Here is a 25,493-nt window from a genome sequence, read left to right on the forward strand (position 1 = left end):
ACCTCACAGGTGTGCCATATCAAGATGCTGATTAGACACCATGATTAGTGCACAGGTGTGCCTTAGACTGTCCACAATAAAAGGCCACTCTGAAAGGTGCAGTTTTGTTTTATTGGGGGGGATACCAGTCAGTATCTGGTGTGACCACCATTTGCCTCATGCAGTGCAACACATCTCCTTCGCATAGAGTTGATCAGGTTGTCAATTGTGGCCTGTGGAATGTTGGTCCACTCCTCTTCAATGGCTGTGCGAAGTTGGTGGATATTGGCAGGAACTGGTACACGCTGTCGTATACGCCAGTCCAGAGCATCCCAAACATGCTCAATGGGTGACATGTCCAGTGAGTATGCCGGCCATGCAAGAACTGGGACATTTTCAGTTTCCAAGAATTGTGTACAGATCCTTGCAACATGGGGCCGTGCATTACCCTGCTGCAACATGAGGTGATGTTCTTGGATGTATGGCACAACAATGGGCCTCAGGATCTCGTCACGGTATCTCTGTGCATTCAAAATGCAATCAATAAAATGCACCTGTGTTCTTCGTCCATAACAGACGCCTGCCCATACCATAACCCCACCGCCACCATGGGCCACTCGATCCACAACATTGACATCAGAAAACCGCTCACCCACGCTGTCTGCCATCTGCCCTGAACAGTGTGAACCGGGATTCATCCGTGAAGAGAACACCTCTCCAACGTGCCAAACGCCAGCGAATGTGAGCATTTGCCCACTCAAGTCGGTTACGACGACGAACTGGAGTCAGGTCGAGACCCCGATGAGGACGACGAGCATGCAGATGAGCTTCCCTGAGACGGTTTCTGACAGTTTGTGCAGAAATTCTTTGGTTATGCAAACCGATTGTTTCAGCAGCTGTCCGAGTGGCTGGTCTCAGACGATCTTGGAGGTGAACATGCTGGATGTGGAGGTTCTGGGCTGGTGTGGTTACACGTGGTCTGCGGTTGTGAGGCTGGTTGGATGTACTGCCAAATTCTCTGAAACGCCTTTGGAGACGGCTTATGGTAGAGAAATGAACATTCAATACACGAGCAACAGCTCTGGTTGACATTCCTGCTGTCAGCATGCCAATTGCACGCTCCCTCAAATCTTGCGACATCTGTGGCATTGTGCTGTGTGATAAAACTGCACCTTTCAGAGTGGCCTTTTATTGTGGACAGTCTAAGGCACACCTGTGCACTAATCATGGTGTCTAATCAGCATCTTGATATGGCACACCTGTGAGGTGGGATGGATTATCTCAGCAAAGGAGAAGTGCTCACTATTACAGATTTAGACTGGTTTGTGAACAATATTTGAGGGAAATGGAGATATTGTGTTTGTGGAAAAAGTTTTAGATCTTTGAGTTCATCTCATACAAAATGGGAGCAAAACCAAAGTGTTGCGTTTATATTTTTGTTGAGTGTATATATACTGTGGTTTGTCATGTAAATGTCACTTATATACAGGCTGTCCATGTTCTTGAACCGCTTGGGTGTGTAGGGAGAGTTCACATGGGATAAAAAAGCTTTTCAACCTACCATCCCTGGTTCTCAAGACCAGGCACATAAGTGGCTCTACTCTCTCTCTCTCTCTCTCTCTCTCTTTTTTTAAAGATATTTAGGTGTACCTCAGTAAACACTAGTAGAGTTCCACCTTAGATTTGGAATGTATAATAGAAGATATACCTTACTGAATTTTCATATCAATATGATATACGATATGACTATGATTTGACACAAAGTGCAGCAACAGTGAAAATTAAACATTCTTAAACAAAACAGTAATAATACCACAATTTGCACTCATTTTACACTCGTCATAAGGTTAGGATACTGTGCCCTCCAAAAGTATTGGAACACTTGGAAATTCACACATTTTAACTTGTTTATGCCATTTTAAATACAAGAAAAACAAAAAAATAAAGAATAAAAATTTCTAAAATTATCTTTCTCAAACTCAAACTGAAAGCAAATCTCTAAAACTTGATAAAACCTGTAAATAATAATCAGTTTTATTGCCAGTTTTCTTTGATAGGTCAGGAGATGGAAACATGATAAGTGATAAGAATGATAAATAAGAATGGTGACAAAGGTCAGTTTCAGTTTGTACAGGTCAAAAGTTAAAGTTGTTCCATTAATTTTGCTCCAGCTGTATTTGTGCTGAATTTGATGCTTGTATCACCATTTGAAGGATTGTTTCAATTATCTGCTGCAGGAGTAAGCCAACACGAACCAGCTGTTTTCTGTTAGCTTAAACATGTTTGCACTCTTAAACAGCTAACAGACAGACATGGCAACCTGATTAAAGGAGAAATGCTGCTTTTAACAACCTGGACCTCATTTCTGGCATAAAATACAGTCGTTTACTCACCAACATAAGTTTTGGTGTGATTAGAAGTCCATAGTTCAAACGACGTGTTCAGTTCAAATCTGAAACAAACATTTTTCTTTTTATTCTAACGTGGATTAGAAATTGTTGTGGTACACAGCACTAACTACTGGACAGGAGGAACCTAGTAGTCAGTGTGACTCACTGATCTGAAAATGCAGCTCTTTTTTTTCTCTCCAGTTTGCGGGTACCGCCTCCAGGTACCCGTGACTGAATTTTTTTTTTTTCCAAAACTTTATTTCAACAAATACAATAACAAACAAATGAACAAAACACAAGGGCAAAGAGATACACAAGAAAAAAAAGTTCAAGTCCCTTATGGAGGTGTCAACATTATTTCTGTGTTTAACAAAATTGTTCGTTTTCACTTCACACTTTCTTTACATTTGAAATTTTTTTCTTTGATTGAGAAGTTGTGCAACACAGTGCATTTCTTTTTTAAAGATTAACGATAAACAATTACACAAAGTACAAAGGTATGCCAGGGGTCAACGAATAAAGAAAAACATAAAATAAATAAATATAAAAAAGATAACCTGTCAGCACTTAAAATATTTTAGAGTATCAAGAGTCTTCACAGCTTTGGGGTTTGATGATGACTGAATTGAGAGTTTGTAATGTTGTAATTCAAGCAAGTACAGTTTGAACAGGGTTTTTTTTTTTCCTGAAAATTTACATTTATGAATATGAAATTTAGCAAATATAATTAAGAAATTTATGAGATAAAATTATTTCTTTTTAGAGTTACATACATTATAGAAAGCAAAGAGCACATCAGAGTACATTAGACAGAAGCTACCAATAATATTAGCCTGTATAAAGTGAATGACATCTTTCTAAAATGCAGCAGCTAGAGGGCATGTCCAAAAGAGATGGATGGCAATTTCACTGTCCTGAGAACAAAAAGAGCAGCTGCAGTCCATGTCCTTGTGAAGAGACTTTTTTGCAGGGTAGCATCTGTGGAGACGTTTGAAGCACACATCTTGAACTTTGTTTGTAATAAAGTATTTATGAGATAAAGTCCATACAGTAGTCCAGTTAATATCAGGCACAAACTGCTTCCAAAAATGAATAACATAAGGAATAGTAGCAATGTTTTTCTGGAATAAAGATCTAATTTTTCTGTTTCTCATGGAAGGGCTGGAAGAAAAACATATTTTGCCCAGAGATGATACAAAAATTGGCAAATCAGGGGGACTCGCAGAAGATAGCACCCCTCCCTTAAACAGCATCAACACAGCTTGGGGGATTGCATCCATAACAACAGCATATTCATTTGGGGTAACTGGAATCTTGTAAGATGATAAAAATTCAGAGTAAGACATCAGAAGCCCCTGACTACTGAAAAGTTGCCAAACAAAAGTGATATTGTTATTGTACCAGTTAAGGTAAAATAGAGATTTGTTTTTATACAGTATATAACTATTGTTCCAAATTTGAAAAGTGTGGGGAGAGAATGAGTGTTTATACAACAGTGACCAGGCTAGAAGCATTTGTTTATGAAAATTAGCCAAGTTTATGAGTGGTAATTTGTCAATTTTGTAGTGTGATTTTAAAAGAAATGGGAGACCACCTGTTTTTGAGAAAATAAAATTTGGAATGAAATTCCACATGGAATTGGGATTTAAGAAGAACTTTTTGAGCCAGTTAATTTTAAAAGTGTAGTTTAAGGAGGTTGAAATCTAAAAAGTTTAAACCTCCAGAGTGTAATGAATTCATTAGCACACTGTCTTTTATAAAGTGGGTCTTGTTTTTCCAAACAAATCTATAGAGCAATTTATCAATGATTTTACACTTTGAAGCACTGACTTTCAAAGAGAGAGCTGCATAGGTCAATTTAGAAATACCCTCTGATTTAGATAACAGAATTCTACCTCTTAAAGATAAGTCTCTTTGAAGCCAATGATTCAGTTTCTTTTTGGTTTTATCACTGACAGGATTGAAGTTCAGATTGCATCTTTCTTCTATGTTTTTGGAGATAATAACTCCAAGGTAGGTTACTTGGGACTTGACATGAATAGAGTAAAACGACGAATGACAACAGCGCTTAATAGGAAGGAGCTCACATTTATTTACATTACGTTTAAGGCCTGAGGCTTCAGAGAAATTCTTTATGAGACTTATAGCGATAGGAATTTGGTCAGAGTCACGCAAGAACAGAGTGGTGTCATGAGCCACCTGATTAATACTAACTTCTCTATCAGCGATTGACATGCCGCGAATGTTACTGTCTGAGATGTAAGTTGCAATAATTTACACTGCAATCAAGAAAAGATACGGAGAAACTGGACACCCCTGGGACACTCCACCGACCAGTTGGAATCTCTGAGAAGTCCCATATTTAAGTTTAAGACAACAGTTTGCATTAGCAAAAAGTGTTTGAATTGATTTCACCAAGAAATGACCAAAACCAAATTTCTCAAAGGCTTGGAAAATGAACCATGTTCCAAAGTGTCAAATGCCATATAGAAATCCAAGAACATGATGAAGCTGTCTTCATTTATGAGGTCAGAATAGTCAAGCATGTCCAAAACAAGCCGTATATTGTTCGTTATGTGTCTGTGGGTCATAAATCCCGACTGTGATTCATCAATAATTGTAGATAGAGGTTTTTGATTCTATTTGCCAAAATTATAGCTAAGATTTTGTAATCATTATTAAGTAAACAAATTGGTCGCCAGTTCTCAATAAACAGATGATCCTTATTAGACTTTGGGATAAGGGTAATAATGCCTTGTGTAAGGGTAGTTGGCAATTTGCCTAACGCAATGCTTTCAGAAAGAGTTTTTAGAATAAAGTGGGAGAGTTCATTTTCAAAAGTCTTATAAAATTCACTTGATAATCCGTCACTGCCAGGGGACTTATTATTTTTTAGACACCTTATAACTTCTTGCACTTCCTTAAGGGATAAATATGAATCACAAAAATTCTTATCAGCTTCAGAGATAATTTTACAGTTGGTAATAGAATTCAAAAACTGACTACTTTTTTGATCATAATAGCTAGACGAGTAGAGATTGTTGTAAAAATCTGAACAAAAAGAAGCTACAGATTGGAAATCAGTTACAATTTCATTGTTAATTTTGATTGAGTCTAAGGTACTGATAAGTTTTGATTTTTCTAAATGTAGCCCACCTTTACCCAAGGTACTAGGTAAGGGCTCCCCGAGCTCTTATATTTAGTATTATAATGAAGGTTAACTACTTTATTTAACTTACTGTCTCTTTAGTCTCATGTGCCCTTTAAGCACAGTATTACACTTAATTCACCCTTCAACACACAGTGGTCAAATCAAATCACAGCCACACACACTCAGACTTCTTCAAAATGACCAAACCATAATTAAGCTTGAACTTATTTACTGAACATATAACAGAAAAAATACAGAGCTCACAAAACACATTTTATCCCAAATTTTGCACTATATACTCTATGTGAGTGGCCCACTCACCAACCACACACACTCACACCAGCCAGCTTATTCAGTTACCAAAAGCTCATAGTTGCAGGCCTGAGTGATGCTTGGAAACGGCGAAGCCCAGAACTTAACGGCCGCCTCACTCTCGGAGCAAAACCAAAATAAAGAGGTACCTGGTTTAGTAGTTCAACAGGTATAGACTCTTGTCCAAGTTCAGGTGAAGAGGAAGAAACCAAACCATGTCTTAAGATGGTGATGCTGCCACCCGTCTGCTGGTTCAGGCTTAAGCTCCAATGAGTGATCTCCAGGAAAGGATATCTTCCATTGGCACACTTTTAGCACTTCACAAATGACTAGTTGTCATCTCCAGGCTGGAATGATGAACAGGTAGTCTCTGTAGCCAGTTGACTTAGCTGAACTAGCTCTCATCCAATGCATTTACTTAGCCAGCAAATGCTAAATGTCCATATGCTAAACCACTTTAAAATGATACAGACACCTTACTGCAGGACAAACTTCGAGTTGAAAAGTCCTCAGGTAGTCCAAAAAGCATTAACCAGGGTCCATTACCAACCACTGAGTCAACGATCAGGAAAACTTAATTACTCCAAGAGCGGCGCACATGTTAATTTCAAAGTGCATTTTTTCTCTGGCGGTACATCAAAAGCATCTCCCTCCTGGCTTTGACCATGAGCTTTTCTTTTATAAATGTCATCAAGTTTGTTTTGGCAATCCACAAGGTGGAGTACCTCATCCCCAGACATACAGTAGTGTTCAGAATAATAGTAGTGCTATGTGACTAAAAAGATTAATCCAGGTTTTGAGTATATTTCTTATTCTTACATGGGAAACAAGGTACCAGTAGATTGAGTAGATTCTCACAAATCCAACAAGACCAAGCATTCATGATATGCACACTCTTAAGGCTATGAAATTGAGCTATTAGTAAAAAAATAGAAAAGGGGGCGTTCACAATAATAGCATCTGCTGTTGACGCTACAAACTCAAAACTATTATGTTCAAACTGCTTCTTTAGCAATCCTGTGAATCACTAAACTAGTATTTAGTTGTATAACCACAGTTTTTCATGATTTCTTCACATCTGCAAGGCATTAATTTTGTTTGTTTGGAACAAAGATTTTGCTTGCTTACTAGTGTGCTTGGGGTCATTGTCTTGTTGAAACACCCATTTCAAGGGCATGTCCTCTTCAGCATAAGGCAACATGACCTCTTCAAGTATTTTGACATATCCAAACTGATCCATGATACTTGGTATGCGATATATAGGCCCAACACCATAGTAGGAGAAACATGCCCATATCATGATGCTTGCACCACCATGCTTCACTGTCTTCACTGTGAACTGTGGCTTGAATTCAGAGTTTGGGGGTCGTCTCACAAACTGTCTGCGGCCCTTGGACCCAGAAAGAACAATTTTACTCTCATCAGTCCACAAAATATTCCTCCATTTCTCTTTAGGCCAGTTGATGTGTTCTTTGGCAAATTGTAACCTCTTCTGCACATGTCTTTTATTTAACAGAGGGACTTTGCGGGGGATTCTTGCAAATAAATTAGCTTCACACAGGCATCTTCTAACTGTCACAGCACTTACAGGTAACTCCAGACTGTCTTTGATCATCCTGGAGCTGATCAATGGGTGAGCCTTTGCCATTCTGGTTATTCTTCTATTCATTTTGATGGTTGTTTTCTGTTTTCTTCCACGCGGCTCTGTTTTTTTTTTGTCAATTTTAAAGCATTGGAGATCATTGTAGATGAACAGCCTATAATTTTTTGCACCTGCGTATACGTTTTCCCCTCTCCAATCAACTTTTTAATCAAACTACGCTGTTCTTCTGAACAATGTCTTGAACGTCCCATTTTCCTCAGGCTTTCAAAGAGAAAAGCATGTTCAACAGGTGCTGGCTTTATCTTTAAATAGGGGACACCTGATTCACACCTGTTTGTTCCACAAAACTGATGAACTCACTGACTGAATGCCACACTACTGTTATTGTGAACACCCCCTTTTCTATTTTTTTTACTAATAGCTCAATTTCATAGCCTTAAGAGTGTGCATATCATGAATGCTTGGTCTTGTTGGATTTGTGAGAATCTACTGGTACCTTGTTTCCCATGTAACAATAAGAAATATACTCAGAACCTGGATTAATCTTTTTAGTCACACAGCACGACTATTATTCTGAACACTACTGTATTCTCACAATTCATAATAGATAAAGATGGAATCTGAGAGCAGAGATCATCTTCTTCTTGTCTTCTGAGCTTTGCTAGGTTAAGATCTCATAAACTTTCCAATGTCGTATTTCAGTAATTCCCAGGATGGACCAAAAGAATTGTTTTTACATGCATCATGCCAGCGTGAGGAAATAAGACTTCTAATAGTTTCAGTAACAGTGACATGTGTCAAAAGGCTGTTATTGATCTTCCAACATATAGCTCTGGGGATGTTAATTTTAGGCAGAAGCCTCCACTCAAGGGTCACAATTTTGTGATCCGGGAAAGGTGCTGTGTGAATAACCACACTTGAATTGTTGTGATTAATCTTATTAGAAACCAACCAATAATCAATATGAGACATTTTAGATAGCTCTTTTGTGCTCCAAGTAAAGGATTTTAGTGCAGGGAATTTCTGCCTAAAGACATCCACAACATCAAATTTATCTGTAAAATCGCATAAATAACTGTTAGAAATGTTCACACTACCCGGATAATGATCTAAGTTATTGTCATATACAACATTGAAGTCACCACCAAATATAAGTAAGCGTCAGGATATTTAGCTAACCAAAATGATATTTTTTTCATCCCATTGATCAAAAAGCTTTCGGTTGTCAGAATGAGAGTTATAGCCATAAATATTAGTTATAATCACTATACAGTGAGAGATCGACAAAACCATAATAATTAAGTGCCCTTTGGGGTCACAATAAGAGCTCAAGACTTTTCCATCAAATCGATCTATAAGTACTAAGACACCAGCCGTTTTCTCAGAACCATGTGCTGCCCCTAATTCCTTACCCCACTGACTTTTCCAAAAGGACAAATCTTCTTTAGTGCTGTGTGACTCCTGTATAAAATAAAAATCACATTTAAATTTCTTAATAAACAGAAAAACTGCTTCACACTTCAAGTTGTTTGTTAGACCCCTGGCATTGAATGTAAGAAACGAAAGAGACATACAAAAAGGAACAAATTCTCAACAGAGAATAATTACAAAGACAGTAGAAGGTCCTAACTGTATGAAGACTGAATTGAACTCGAGCTCCACCAATTGAAGCAATAACCAACTAAGCCAAAAAAGTAACTTCATACCAAATGGCATTTCAGAACACTATTTATAACAAAGAGAGAAGAGTGTTGACTCCCTGAAGATGAAGAAACCATTTCCAAAGGAGACAGGGTGGTCAGGGGGTCTTCTCTGACCTGAAGTCAGCCGAGGTGATCATGGTACAGAGGGTGGAAAGATTTCAGCTCCGCTGACAAAGGCACGTCCAGCGACGAAATAAGCCACTTTCTGTTGGGCGCGAGCCTCTTGTACTTTTGGCCAAAGAATGCAACGTTTCTCTCGGTCTTTGGTGGTGAGCTCTTCAGCAAAGCGCAGGAGGTTGTTTCTCAGGAATGCAGCAGCTCTCTACACCGTATCTCTCAGGGAGCGAGACAGAAACCTGATAATGATGTTTCGCTGTGATCTCTTTGTGTGGTCCTGTTTCCCCAGCCGGTGCACTATATCAATGCCCTCAGCCACTCTTATGTTCTCATTAGCAACCAATTTCTAACAGATGTCAATAACCTTGGCTTTAATATTCTCCACGTCATTTTCAGGGACTCCTGCCAACCTCAGGTTCCATCTACGAGAGTAACGTTCAAGCTCAGCGATGCGAGTTTCACAGCTCTTCACACGATTTTCCTCCATTTTGGATTTAGCGTCAACCTCCTTTAACTTGGTTTTCATATCTTTCACGTCCTCCGACACAAAGTCAATAGTTTTCTTGAGCCCCTCGATTTTCATAGTGACCTTTTTCTCCAGTGAATCAGCTCGGGAGTTTATGAGGGCAGAAAGTTTGGCTACAATACCGTTTGGGTCCTCGCCGTCGACGACGGGCTTGCCTTTCTTAGAGACCAGAGAATGAAGCGGAGAGTCCGGCAGCGGAGTGAGCGCGAAATCTCATGCCTCCATGAGCGGTTCCGTGTTAGCCGAGGAGCTAGCATAGTTTGTGAATCTCCATATGGGTTATAGAGGACGATTCATGCTCCTTCCTCTTGGCATCAGGTTTAGGCATGATGGCAAAAGAGTACGTAATGTATTTATTCACTGGAAAAAGACCTTGTAATTGGCTTAAAATTAGAAATTTTCCTGTGGAGCTCGAGTGCAGACGTCTTATGGAGTCGCCATCTTGCGCCCCCCCCCCCCAAAATGCAGCTCTTTCAACCAGACGTGTGGTGCCGTGACATGTCAATCATCTGTGTCCAATCAGATTTCTGAGGATTCCAGTGAAACCCCAGCCTCCACTCTAGCTCCACCCATGCCAGGAAGTGTTCAACATTTCCTGTTTCACTGTGACTGAGAATTTGGCACTTCCTGTTTGAGTGTGAGCTTGCCACTGAGTTCCTGCGAGATTCCATTGGATCTCGACTGTTAATCCAGGAAGTGTTTGGCATTTGAACATTTCCTGTTTTACTGTGGATTTGAAAATTGGCACTTCCTGTTTAGGATGCCCCGTACCATGAGCGAGCTTCATTCATATTACAGCAGGAACTGGTACTCTCTCTCATTAGCTGTGTTTCCATCCAACTCGTATCACAACTCAAGCGAATTTTCGTTAATGCGACAAAAGGAAGAGTGCATTTGTGCGAATTTCCATCCACTTATGTGCTTTTGTTTCACAATTCTTTGGAACTGAGTGGTGTCTGTATTCCACAAAGGCTACACGACATCACAAAATTAACTCCACTGGAGTTACAGAGTGCCAGTACACAAAAGAAGCTGTGCAACACAGTTCTTTTTCAAGGCTTTTAGCTCTCCAGCTCCAGTCAAAAGCCTAACAAGGTAGTTTAAGACCCTGGAATGACCTGGAACTTTCTTTTCCTGGCCTTGAAAAAAAATATTCATCTTTGTAACAAATATTAAAGGAAAAATCTGCACAGCCTAAGGGCTCCCATGCAAAAATAAATAAATAAATAAATAAATAAATAAATAAATAGGGGTGTCTAATAAAAGTTTTTTTTTTTTTGCATAGGAGCACTTAGGCTGTGCGGCTTTTTGCTTTAATATTTGTCTCACCTTGATCCAGCACACCGTTTTACACTGTGCATGTCTTTTTGATTCATCAAAACCAGGTGAGCAAAGCAGAGGAAATTAAAGTGATGTCCCGTGTGTGTGTGTGTGTGTGTGTGTGTGCGAGAGAGAGAGAGAGAGAGAGAGAAATAAATTCAAATGAACAATCCAGACTTGTTTCTTTACTAAATTATAAAATTAATTTATACATTTATCTATATGCCATACCATATGTCTTTGTTAAAGAGCATAAGACATAGTCTTTCAGCATGAAAGTACGTATTTTTAATGTGTGACAGCGTCCTGTATCGTAACTGAATCTCTGCTGTTTCTAACAAACCAAAGGCTCCACCGCCTTCGGGGCAGGTTTTATTGGCCTGGTTGTCGACGAGACGTGGAGTTGCACGTACTGCTGCTGTGATGCCTACACTGCCCAGCAGTGCGACCATGCCCCATTGCAACAGTACTTGGTGGGGGCCCCGATGGAGAGGGTAGGATTGGATATTCTTGGGCCCTTTCCGGTCACTTACTCTGGCAACCGCTATATTCTGGTGGCCATGGACTACTTCACAAAGTGGCCAGAGGCATATGTGGTCCCAAATCAGAGTGCCACTACCACGGCAGCAAAGCTGGTGGAAGAAATGTTCACTCATTTTGGGGTTCCTGATGAGCTCCACAGCGACCAGGGACGGAACTTTGAGTCCCAGGTTTTCAGCGAGGTCTGCCGGAGGTTAGGGTGAGCAAAACAAGGACAACTCCACTCCACCCGCAAAGTGACGGGTTGGTGGAGCGATTCAACTGCACCTTAGTTAAGTGTTCTGTTGTCACCATAAATAAAAAGTGTATTACGTTTGATGCTCGCCACCATTTCCCATGTTGTTGGGGTTGAAAAATAAAACAGCACCTCCTTGCGGCAGAGTGCAGAAAAGCTCCAAGCGTCTCGTTCTTCCACACTGTTCGCCACAATATATAAATCACATATGGAGTATCAATAATCAATATATCAGAGAAATACATATATAAATCATAGAGTATCAATATAATTCATACATATATAAAAAAGTATATATCATAAAATGTAATCTATATAAATAACATAGCGTATCAATATACTTCATATTAGGTCAGAGAGCGAGAGTTTCAAGGACAAACAGAGAGAGAATAAAATGCATTGTAAATATAAAGTGTCAAATTAACACAAGAACATGACGCCCCAAACCATATTTACTTACACATGTACCAAAAGGAAAGTTTTCCAGCTAAAAGGCCTAAAACAGGACTGTATACAGACCTCTCTGCAGCTCTCAGCACCTTATTATAAGACTACTACTAATAATGCATTATATTTATATAGTGCTTTCCACAGTGCTAAAAGACACTTTACAGAACAGAGAAAATAAGAAAGAACAAAGCAACTTTATTATAGAAAGAAAAAAAAATAAGAATATAAAATCAAACTTTCATTGTGCCCTGTGATGGAATCACTATGATGACCGGTCCAAGATGGCGGCCGCATTTCTTGCGCCCCATTAACCAATGCGGCGTCAATGTCTATGACACTGGCTGTGTTCACCGATCTCAATATGTGTTTGGTCAGATGACATTTCATCTCTCCCACAATGCAGTGCGTCAGATTATTTTTAAGGTGAAAGTGGTTACATGTTGAACTCTTAGTATTTAAGTATAAACATAACATATTCGGCAGTTTTTTGCTGTTTATAAAATGTTTTAGCACATAAATGTGTATACAAAATGCATATTTCGTATACTTCCGGTGGGAACTGTCGGTGGAGAACTTTTTTGTATCCGGAATAAAAAAAAGACGCACCATGGAACAAAGTGAGGTAAACTGTGTGAAAGCCGTCAGGAGGAATAAAAAGGAGAAGAAACTTCTCAAAAAACAAATAAAGGCCAGTCATATTTTAATGAAACATGAAGGCGTCAGTACAATATCTGAGATGAGTAAGGTGAGAGAAAATAAATGTTAGACTCTGATTTGACTTTTCAGCCACACCGACCGAGCTAACACCAACCAACTCTTTTTTGTTTTTTGCAAATGTCTGATCTGCAGATTTTACAAAGTTTATCTTCAGCATGTGTGAGTTGAATGAAAGTTCGTTTGCTTGCATTGGTGTTATCTTATGGAAAATCATTTAATGTTAATTGGTGGCCAAAATATGCGTAATGAGTTTTGCAGCATCACATAATGCATTGCGACGCAGTAGTTACGGTGCGTGTTTTTTATGTAGGCTCGATGGGGAATAATAAAGAGAATATTAGATTAAACCTCAATGCAGTAATTAACAAATATAATGAAGGCAAAACCTTTGACAGAGCAGCGTTTTTGTCCATGGAAAAATATTGAAGTTGTTTGATTGAAATACTGTAAAAAAAAAAAAAGAAGATTCAATTGGACAATATTATTTTAATAATTTCACTTTGTTGATTGAAGTTAGGGCAGTAATGCGACTCACTCAGTGTATTCCTATGCCAGCTGGTGTCCGGTCTGACGAGCGCAAAACAAATGCAGGGAAAGTGGTAACTAGCTAATGGCGTTTCCTTTAATTAGTATGCAAACGGAATATATTAATTAATTTTTCCGAACTACTTTGTTGATGGAAGCTGTAATGCAGCTCGCTTAGTGTATTCCTGCGCCAGCCTTTCACTGGTGTCCGACGGAACGACCGCAGCGACAGCGGTAACCAGGTAACGGCGTTCTAACATCATGTGCCTTGGTTTCTCCCATTATGCTTCTTGTGTACTTCCTGTTTGCGGTGACGAAAGTGTGCTTCCGGTTTGCGGTCATGGCAGAAAATGAGCTGGATGGACTACAACACTGACGTGACGCCTGTCTGTCAACATCCTCGCTTTGGTATCCTCACTGCTCAGTATTAAGGTTAGGGTGATGGCTGTCGATATCCATAAATGCAAATTAGGTCACCACAGGTCAAAAGGTCCCAGAATTTAGTCGATGCTCAAAATCTGGCCCATGCCTCTTTATATCAGTGTCCTTGTGCTAAAAGGGAAATTTTGTCAAGTTAACACCCCAAGAAGTGACCCATGGTGCCCCTGCAACAAATCAAAAGGTCTAATGTTCAATTATCTTGCCAATTGTTGCCAATTGTTGCTTCTATCACAACCCCAATTCCAATGAAGTTGGGATGTTGTGTAAAGTGTAAATAAAAACAGAATGCAATGAGTTGCAAATCCTCTTCAACCAGTATTCAATTGAATACACCACAAAGACAAGATATTTAATGTTTAAACTGATAAACTTTATTGTTTTGTGCAAATATTTGCTCATTTTGAAATGGATGCCTCCAACACGTTTCAAAAAAGCTTGGACAGTGGTATGTTTACCATGTGTTACATCACCTTTTCTTCTAACAACATGCAATAAGCATTTGGGAACTGAGGACACTAATTGTGAGTGTCATGATTGGGTATAAAAGGAGCATCCCCAAAAGTCTCAGCCGTTCACAAGCAATGATGGGGCAAGGATCACCACTTTGTGAACAGCTGCGTGAAAAAATAGTCCAACAGTTTAAGAACAATGTTTCTCAACATTCAATTGCAAGGAATTTAGGGATTCTATCATCTACAGTCCATAATATAATCAGAAGATTCAGAGAATCTGGAGAACTTTCTACATGAAAGTGGCAAAGCTGTGTGTGAAAGTGTAATGACACGGACCCACAACAGGGGGCATAAATGAACGGTCAATGGAAATAAAGAGTAACACTTTTAATGTTGTGAAATGTGCACAACGGATACAGATACAATTCAATACTACAGTCAATTTATACAGTTGGTGTCGTGTGGGCAGGCTCGAGGATAGGAGACGCCTGTCCAGATAGGAGTCGGGCCCCACACGATTTCCACCGCCAACAGATCTGGAACACACCGGAGCCGCCAAGTCCCGAGTCACCAGGTGGCCACCGTCTCCAGCTGTCAGATCGGGTACTGTTGGCAGGAAGCAGAAACAGTCAAGGGTGGGTGTGTGCACACACCCAGAAAACAGCAGAGTTCTGATGATAAAGGGAGAAAAACACCACCTCCCACTCTCACAATATCCACAGTCGTGCAGATCCCAAATCACACTTAACAGCTGAGGAGCGGAAACGCCAACTCCTCCTGACCAGCTGCAAGTGTACTGAAACGTCTGCAAACTCAGAATATGAATTACAGCTTTTTGAGCTTAGCAGCAAAGTACGTTGCGACAATAAGCTTAGCTGAACAAGACACAAAGACGGCTGAGAGTTTTACCTGAGAACCTCAGATGATTTCTCGGCAGGGGTGTGGTGTCTTCTCCAGGCTTTTATAGATGACTAGATGAGATGATGAGTGACAGCTGTCAGGGTCCCTGGCGGCGAACTGCGCCCTCTGGTGCCTGAAGCCCGTCTACAGGCAGAGCGCCCTCTGGTGTTGGCCAGCAGTACCTCCTCTTTGGGCGGCCCACACAACAGGACCCCGCCTCGGAGAACCGGTCCACTATCGTCAGGATGGTCGTCATACCCTGGGACGCAGGGAGACCCGTGACGAAGTCCAGGCCTATGTGGGACCAGGGGCGACGAGGCACCGGCAGCGGCTGGAGGAGTCCTTGGGCCTTCTTATGATCAGCCTTGCCCCTGGCACAGGTGGTGCAGGCCTGGACGTACTCCCGGACGTTGGTCTCCATCAACGCCCACCATAAGTGCTGTCGGACCACTGCCACGGTTCTACGCACCCCTGGGTGACAGGAGAGCTTCGAACTGTGACAGAAGTCCAAGACCGCAGCCCTGGCCTCTGGTGGGACGTACAGCCGGTTCTTAGGTCCATCTCTGGGGTCCGGGTGTCATGTCAGGGCCTCCTGGACGGTCTTCTCCACGTCCCAGGTGAGGGTTGCGACGACAGTGGACTCGGGGATGATGGTGTCCGGTAGATCCGACAGCTCTGGTCTGACTTCCTCTTCATGCATCCAGGACAGTGCATCGGACCGTTGGTTTTTAGTCCCGGGGCGATACGTGATCTGGAAGTCAAACCGACCAAAGAACAGTGACCAACGGGCTTGCCTGGAGGTCAGACGCTTGGCGGTCCGGATGTATTCCAGGTTCCGATGGTCCGTGAAAACCGTGAAGGGAACCGTGGCTCCCTCCAGAAGGTGTCTCCACTCCTCAAGAGCCTCTTTCACCGCCAGAAGTTCCCGATTGCCGACGTCATAGTTCCTTTCAGCCGGGGTCAACCTGCGGGAATAGTAGGCACAAGGATGGAGTACCTTATCGGACTCCCCACTCTGGGACAGCACGGCTCCTATCCCTGAGTCAGAGGCATCCACTTCGACAATAAATTGGCGATCAGGGTTAGGCTGCACCAGAACTGGTGCAGTCGAGAACCGATGTTTCAACTCCTTGAACGCGGCTTCACACCGATCTAACCAGGTGAAGGGGACTTTAATGGAGGTCAGGGCTGTCAGGGGGCCAACAACCTGACTGTAGCCCTTAATGAACCTCTGATAGAAGTTTGCAAAACCGAGGAACTGTTGCAGCTTCCTACAGCTTGTTGGTTGGGGCCAATCTCTCACCGCCGCAACCTTGGCCGGATCAGGGGCGACGGAGTTGGAGGAGATTATAAACCCCAGGAAGGACAAAGAAGTGCGGTGGAACTCACACTTCTCGCCCTTCACAAACAGCCGGTTCTCCAACAACCGCTGCAGGACCTGACATACATGCTTGACATGGGTCTCAGGATCCGGGGAGAAGATGAGAATATCGTCCAGATACACAAAGACGAACTGATGCAGGAAGTCCCGCAAGACATCATTAACCAAGGCTTGGAACGTCGCGGGCGCATTGGTGAGACCGAACGGCATGACCAGGTACTCAAAATGACCTAACGGGGTGTTAAACGCCGTCTTCCACTCGTCTCCCTTCCGGATCCGAACCAGGTGATACGCATTTCTGAGATCCAGCTTTGTGAAAATTTGGGCTCCATGCAGGGACGTGAACACCGAATCCAATAGGGGTAACGGGTATCGGTTGCGAACCGTGATCTCGTTCAGCCCTCTGTAATCAATGCATGGACGGAGTCCGCCGTCCTTCTTGCCCACAAAAACGAAACCAGCACCCATCGGGGAGGTGGAGTTCCGGATCAACCCGGCAGCTAACGAGTCCCGGATGTAGGTCTCCATTGATTCGCGTTCCGGACTTGAGAGGTTGTACAGCCTGCTGGACGGGTACTCAGCGCCCGGTATCAAATCAATGGCACAATCGTACAGATGGTGCGGGGGCAATGTGAGCGCCAGATCTTTGCTGAAGACGTCAGCAAGATCATGGTACTCAGCTGGCACTGCTGCCAGATCGGGGGGGACTAAAACCTCCTCCTTAGCTGTCACACCGGGTGGAACCGAGCATCCTAAACACTCCTGGTGGCAGGGTTTCGCTCCACTGCGTCACAACCCCCAGACGGCCAATCAATCCGGGGATTGTGTTTTAACACCCATGGAAAACCCAGAATCACTCGGGAGGTAGAAGGTGTTACATAAAAGACAGTCTCCTCCCTGTGATTTCCAGACACAACCATTGTCACTGGCTGTGTCTGATGTGTAATTAGTGGAAGTAGGGTGCCATCTAGCGCCCGCACCGACAGTGGTGACGGTAAGGCCACTAGAGGGAGCCCAACCTCCCATCTGCTGTCCAGCAGATTCCCCTCCGACCCCGTGTCCACCAGTGCTGGGGCATGAAGGGTTAAATCCCCACTTAGGATCGTAACTGGGATTCGTGCGGATTTGCGGGATTTCCCCTCGTGAGTGTTATGGCCCACCCTTAGCCCAGTCTCTAAGGGCGGGCCTTTGTAGTTTGACCGTTTGGGGCAATTTCTCTGTATGTGCTCACTCGAGCCGCAGAAAAAACACTCCCCACGGGCCAGCCTCCGTTGTCTGTCTTCTGATTTTACTTTAGCCCTGCTCGTGTCCATAGCTTCGTTAGCAGGAGGAGCTGTCGCCTCATGGAGGGCTCTGGCAGTGGAGCGGGGGGACGACGACATCCGTTCGGACCCGGAAGGAAGAGGGACGGCTCGTGCCCGGCCACGCCCCTCGCCTCGCTCCTGGCGATGTTCTTCTAGTCGGTTGTCTAGCCATATAACAAGATCAATAGCCATCTAAATCCCGCGGTTCATCCTTTGCCAGCAAATGCTCCTTCAGGACCGGCAGACAGTCCGCTTACGAAGGTGGCGCGGAGCGCAACGTTATTCCAGCTGGACCTCGCTGCCGCGAGTGCGGAAGTCGACTGCATATTCAGCTGTGCTCCGACGCCCCTGTCTCATCGACAGCAGCACGTTCGAAAGGCGTTCGTCCCCTCTATTGGGGTGATCAAACACTTGTTTGAACTCCCGCACAAACCCAGTGTCTGTAGTAAGGAGCCGTGAGTTCTGCTCCCAAAGCGCCGTAGCCCAGGCGCGTGCCTCTCCTCGAAGCAGATTCACCACATACTCCACCTTGCTAGCGTCAGATGCGTACATGACCAGGCGCTGTGAAAAGACGAGCGAACACTGCATTAAAAAGTCAGCGCACATCTCGACACAGCCTCCATATGGCTCAGGAGGACTTATGTATGCTTCAGGGGACGGGGGGGGTTTGTTGAACGGCCACTGGAATATCTGTATCTGGCACTTGGGCAGCAGGAGGAGGTGCCGCAGCAGCGCCCTGCGCGTGTGGTTCCACCTGAGCGGTGAGAGCCTCCATCCTCCGTTGAGGGATAACGTTCTGATCGGTCACCAAGTCCAACCCGAGCAGTGAAGGCGGTTAGGATTTGCTGCAGCCTCACCTAGTACGCCTCCTGCTGGTCCCTGGAAACGCAGGAAACCAATGGAACGCAGGAGGCATCCTGCGTTTCCATTGGTGGTTTCACCTCGAGGTTGACGCCCCTCAGGATCCATGACCGTTGGCCGAGAAATCCTGTTGTGTGAAAGTGTAATGACACGCACCCACAACAGGGGGCGTAAATGAACGGTCAATGGAAATAAAGAGTAACACTTTTAATGTTGTGAAATGTGCACAACGGATACAGATACAATTCAATACTACAGTCAGTTTATACAGTTGGTGTTGTGTGGGTAGGCTCGAGGATAGGAGACGCCTGTCCAGATAGGAGTCGGGGACCCACACGATTTCCACCTCCAACGGATCTGAAAACACACCGGAGCCGCCAAGTCCCGAGTCACCAGGTGGCCACCGTCTCCAGCTGTCAGATCGGGTACTGCTGGCAGGAAGCAGAAACAGTCAAGGGTGGTGTGTGCACACACCCAGCAAACAGTCAGCAGAGTTCTGATGATAAAGGGAGAAAAACACCCCTCCCACTCTCACAATATCCACAGTCGTGCAGATCCCAAATCACACTTAACAGCTGAGGAGCGGAACGCCAACTCCTCCTACCAGCTGCAAGTGTACTGAAACGTCTGCAAACTCGAATATGAATTACAGCTTGTCAAGCTTAGCAGCAAAGTACGTTGCGACAATAAGCTTAGCTGAACAAGACACAAAAACGGCTGAGAGTTTTACCTGAGAACCTCAGATGATTTCTCGGCAGGGGTGTGGTGTCTTCTCCAGGCTTTTATGGATGGCTAGATGAGATGATGAGTGACAGCTGTCAGGGTCCCTGGCGGCGAACTGCGCCCTCTGGTGCCTGAAGCCCTTCTACAGGCAGAGCTCCCTCTGGTGTTGGCCAGCAGTACCTCCTCTTCGGGCGGCCCACACAACAAAACCATCATTGAATGCCAGTGACCTTCAATCCCTCAGACGGCACTGCATTAAAAACCAATATCATCGTGTAAAGGATCTTACCGCGTGGGCTCAGGAACACTTCAGAAAACCATTGTCAGTTAACACAGTTCGTTGCTACATCTACAAGTGTAAGTTAAAACTCTACCATGCAAAGCGAAAGCCATACATCAACAACATCCAGAAACACCGCCGCCTTCTCTGGCCTCGAGCTCATTTGAAATGGACAGATGCAAAGTGGAAAAGTGTGCTGTGGTCTTATGAGTCCACATTTCAAATTGTTTTTGGAAATCATGGACGTCATGTCCTCTGGACAAAAGAGGAAAAAGACCATCCAGATTGTTACCAGTGCAAAGTTCAAAACCCAGCATCTGTGATGGTATGGGGGTGTGTTAATGCCCATGGCATGGGCAACTTACACATCTGTGATGGCACCATCAGTGCTGAAAGGTACTTCCAGGTTTTGGAGCAACACATGTTGCCATCCAAGCAACGTCTTTTTCAGGGACGTCCCTGCTTATTTCCACAAGACAATGCCAAGCCACATTCTGCACGTGTTACAACAGTGTGGCTTCTTAGTAAAAGAGTGCAGGTACTAGACTGGCCTGCCTGCAGTCCAGACCTGTCGCCCATTGAAAATGTGTGGCACATTATGAAGCACAAAATACGACAACGGAGACCCCGGACTGTTGAACAGTTGAAGTCGTACATCAAGCAAGAATGGAAAGATTCCAGCTACAAAGCTTCAACAATTAGTGTCCTCAGTTCTCTAACACTTATTGAGTGTTGTTAGAAGGAAAGGTGATGTAACACAGTGGTAAACATACCACTGTCCCACCTTTTTTTAAACGTGATCAAATCAAATCAATCAATCAATTTTATTTATATAGTGCCAAATCACAACAAACAGTTGCCCCAAGGCGCTTTATATTGTAAGGCAAGGCCATACAATAATTACGTAAAAACCCCAATGGTCAAAACGACCCCCTGTGAGCAAGCACTTGGCGACAGTGGGAAGGAAAAACTCCCTTTTAACAGGAAGAAACCTTCAGCAGAACCAGGCTCAGGGAGGGGCAGTCTTCTGCTGGGACTGGTTGGGGCTGAGGGAGAGAATCAGGAAAAAGACATGCTGTGGAGGGGAGCAGAGATCAATCACTAATGATTAAATGCAGAGTGGTGCATACAGAGCAAAAAGAGAAAGAAACACTCAGTGCATCATGGGAACCCCCCGGCAGTCTAAGTCTATAGCAGCTAACTAAGGATGGTTCAGGGTCACCTGATCCAGCCCTAACTATAAGCTTTAGCAAAAAGGAAAGTTTAAGCCTAATCTTAAAAGTAGAGAGGGCGTCTGTCTCCCTGATCTGAATTGGGAGCTGGTTCCACAGGAGAGGAGCCTGAAAGCTGAAGGCTCTGCCTCCCATTCTACTCTTACAAACCCTAGGAACTACAAATAAGCCTGCAGTCTGAGAGCGAAGCGCTCTGTTGGGGTGATATGGTACTATGAGGTCCCTAAGATAAGATGGGACCTGATTATTCAAAACCTTATAAGTAAGAAGAAGAAATTTAAATTCTATTCTAGAATTAACAGGAAGCCAATGAAGAGAGGCCAATATGGGTGAGATATGCTCTCTCCTTCTATTCCCCGTTAGTACTCTGGCTGCAGCATTTTGAATTAACTGAAGGCTTTTCATGGAACTTTTAGGACAACCTGATAATAATGAATTACAATAGTCCAGGCTAGAGGAAATAAATGCATGAATTAGTTTTTCAGCATCACTCTGAGACAAGACCTTTCTAATTTTAGACATATTGCGTAAATGCAAAAAAGCAGTCCTACATAATTGTTTAATATGCGCATTGAATGACATATCCTGATCAAAAATGACTCCAAGATTTCTCACAGTATTACTAGAGGTCAGGGTAATGCCATCCAGAGTAAGGATCTGGTTAGACACCATGTTTCTAAGATTTGTGGGGCCAAGTACAATAACTTCAGTTTTATCTGAGTTTAAAAGCAGGAAATTAGAGGTCATCCATGTCTTTGTCTGTAAGACAATCCTGCAGTTTAGCTAATTGGTGTGTGTCCTCTGGCTTCATGGATAGATAAAGCTGGGTATCATCTGCGTAACAATGAAAATTTAAGCAATGCCGTCTAATAATACTGCCTAAGGGAAGCATGTATAAAGTGAATAAAATTGGTCCTAGCACAGAACCTTGTGGAACTCCATAATTAACCTTAGTCTGTGAAGAAGATTTCCCATTTACATGAACAAATTGTAATCTGTTAGATAAATATGATTCAAACCACCGCAGCGCAGTGCCTTTAATACCTATGGCATGCTCTAATCTCTGTAATAAAATTTTATGGTCAACAGTATCAAAAGCAGCACTGAGGTCTAACAGAACAAGCACAGAGATGAGTCCACTGTCTCACGTGGACTCATCTCATATTTTTCATATTTGTTTTACTCATATTTGAAAGGACTCAAATAAATCTTGTGTTGGTGCACTTTTGGCTCTGAATGATCATAACCTATGTTTTGGATTTTTTATTTTATGCTTGATAATTACATCATTTTAAAGCTTCACTTTGCTCTAAAATCATTCTGATGGCAGGCGACACAGAGTCTCTGCTCCATTCTGTGAGTGTGCTGCTGTGATCATGTCATCTAGCCATCTCGGGAATAATGAACAAGCCATAATTCTCTGGGAGGGCTAGATCACAACAGCACCATTGAAAGGTGTCATGGACGTGATGGTCTCATGGAATTGCCCGTTGGCTTTGCTATCTATGATGCATTTTTAGTTTATTTTTTAATAGCCTCTGCTTTGATGGCAACATCTTTTTGTTCAGTCATGAGGACCACAGTGGGAAACAAGTATTTACACTTTTATGTGCTATCCCTGGTGAGCATGTGTTTTCCCTTCTTGCTTGGACAACAAAGACATAGATGAGTGGGTGATGGAGTTAGTCCATCCCAGCCAGATTGTGTAGATGAAACTCATTTTGATAGAGGCATAATTACAAAAATTGCATCACTGTCCAAGTGTAAATAATTGTGTGGTGTGGTTCTGTTCTGCAGAGTTATAAAAAGTGAGGCTAATAATTCTCTGAAATCAGCCAGTTTTCCTCTTGTCTGTTGACCTTTGCAGAGTTTGATGGTGGCTAATGGCGGCCTGGGGAATGGGGTCAGCCGAGAAGAGCTGTTTGGAGTGCTGAAAGAAATGGGAGAGCTGGAGACCTTGGTCATGCTCCCTGACAAGCCGTATGCTTTTGTGACATACAGGTAGTGGTGACGCATGTGCAGAAGCTGTGCTGAAGTGAATCAGTCAGTCATCTTGTAAATGGTCAACTAATTAAACAAGATAAAAGAGACATGCTCCAAGAGCACAAGAACAAGTCAATATAAAACCGCACCTTTTCAATATTTAACATTTGGAACATAGTATTGATTACAGTAACCACTAACATCCAAGCACTTACTGCGCTTGCTTCCAGAGCGGAAGGTTCCTGGTTCATGACTGCCCCTCCCCATTCTCACTGTAAAGTGGAGTTGTCAGGAAGGGCATCCAGTATAAAACTTGTCAAATGAACATGCAGATGCATATCAAATCTCCTGTGGCAGCCCTAAGTGAAAAAGGGAGAAGTCAAAACAACATACTTTATTTGCAATAAAATGCTTTTAAAAAAAGGCCTTCACAGCGCACTGTAAGAAAATAAAAGGTGGAGTCAACTTAAAAATGTAAGCTGCCAGCTGTGAAAGGTTTTTAAAATTCTCAGCTTCAGACTTGATAGTTGTGCTGACTTGTTCTCATGGGTAAGCTTTTGAGTTCACACAAAAGAGTACATTAATTTAACTCAACTTTGCATTACAACTAGCAACTCAGTTTTGAGTTAGATAAAAATTATGTTTTGACTGAACTAATAACCTAACTCAGAAAAGCAGTAGACCAGAGCCATGTAATCAATATCCCTTTGGATTTTTGAGACCATGACCTACATCTGGGGTTGGTGCGATAATTTTCCCAAATGAAAGCCTATGGTACAAAAACAGCCAACAAAGCAGACAAAGGCACTGATCCACAGTCAGTGAGTCATAACGTTTTGATTCATTTCAGGTTACATGAAATGAAATGTTAAGCATACCTACGTAGAGAAGCTGCAGCTTCTACTTCACTTTTGATGCGCTTTGTACTTCTTTCTTTCTGAGCCAGTAAAGTGTGAGCAGCTTGTCTTGTGTAATTCACCATTGTCAGATATTGGAGGTTTACCATTATTATTACTGTTATCATTACTGAAATCTGCCGGCATGGCCAGGTGTTGAGCAACGTAGTACGTTGCAATTTCTGCTTGCACACCTTCCATAGTCTTCCATTTTGAAACATAATCTAAAAAACCTGGACATCTTCTCTGAAAATGGTACAGCTTTGCACATTTGGACAGGAAGATGCACATAAAATACACTTTTTCTTCATCAAAAGACGACACGTCCTCTTCACTGTGGAAGCCATGTTGTCACCACATGTCACTGAACCGCTGTGTTACGGAGATTGTCATTGGCAAGTTGCTTGTAATCAGTGGAATGATTAGTTAGTTTTGTTTGAGGCTTTGAAGCGGATATTTTTACATGTAAACAACAACAAAAAAGACAAAATTGCTCATTATTGTACTTGGATATTGTACGTAAAAAGTAACTGAACATTTCCTGTAATATTCTCTATCAACTATATAAAAATCGTGCCCAACCTTTTATAGGTCATGCAAAGACACAAAATATCCGTGGTGGATCTGCATGTTGATTTGGCAAAGGTTTTACACTGGATGCCCTTCGTGACACAACTGGCAGGAGTAGGATTTGAACAAGGAACCTTCTGCACTGAAACCAAGCACACTATCCCCTTGACAACCATCCCTGCTGAATTAATTTCCCCTGAGTAATCTCTTCATTTGGAGGTGTTGTAACTTAAGAGAATGTGTTTTAGTTGTGAGGATGAGGGTACATCCTGTTATGCACATTGTAAATATTGAAATATTTGTTGTAAAACTGAATGAATTAACATTTTCCCTTCTCCAGATCAGAGGACAGTGCTCAGAAGGCACACACCCACCTTAACGGTAAAAAGCTACAGTGTGGAGAGAACAGTGTGGTACTCTATCTCTGTTTTGTAAAATCAGGTAACTGACTTCAGCATACTTTAACATACACACACAGACACAAAGTAGGCTTTAGTGTGTGCCTTCACACATACAGTGGTTACATGTTTGTAGAAAATTGGACAACATGACAAGCAACACCCTTTTGATCTGTGATATTTGCGGTGTAGAAATCATTTTCTTAAAGAAACAGTTTCATATTTGTACTTTATCCATCAGTGATAACTGTCTGCGATCAGGTTGAAACACCGCATAGTAATGATCTCCCAAGTTTGGGCCGTACTGCAGATGAGTTATGAGATTTCATTTAAAATACATTTTAAAAGTGTCTTTGAATTTATGTTTTGTAATAAAGCTTTAAAATGACTTAAAAGATTTGATTATTAAAAATTGATTGAGAAATATTTCATTACTTAAAATGATTGATTTGATTGAAATACTTTCTTGCGTTGCTCAAGATTGTGAATAAAGGTCTGGGTGGG

General features: G+C 42.5%; 1 protein-coding gene across 1 annotated transcript in view; it reads left to right on the plus strand.

The window, feature by feature from the left end:
- The first annotated feature begins 12,850 nt into the window (after window positions 1-12,850).
- alkbh8 (alkB homolog 8, tRNA methyltransferase) overlaps window positions 12,851-25,493 on the plus strand; it is a 46,620-nt gene continuing 33,977 nt past the window's right edge. Inside the window, 3 exon segments of the mRNA XM_034169414.1 lie at window positions 12,851-13,071; window positions 23,010-23,143; window positions 24,932-25,032. Of these exon segments, the coding sequence (XP_034025305.1) occupies window positions 12,934-13,071; window positions 23,010-23,143; window positions 24,932-25,032 (373 nt within the window). The 5' untranslated portion in view covers window positions 12,851-12,933.

This window comes from Thalassophryne amazonica, chromosome 4 (genome assembly GCF_902500255.1).
Source record: "Thalassophryne amazonica chromosome 4, fThaAma1.1, whole genome shotgun sequence".
In the NCBI taxonomy this organism is placed as follows: Eukaryota; Metazoa; Chordata; class Actinopteri; order Batrachoidiformes; family Batrachoididae; genus Thalassophryne; species Thalassophryne amazonica.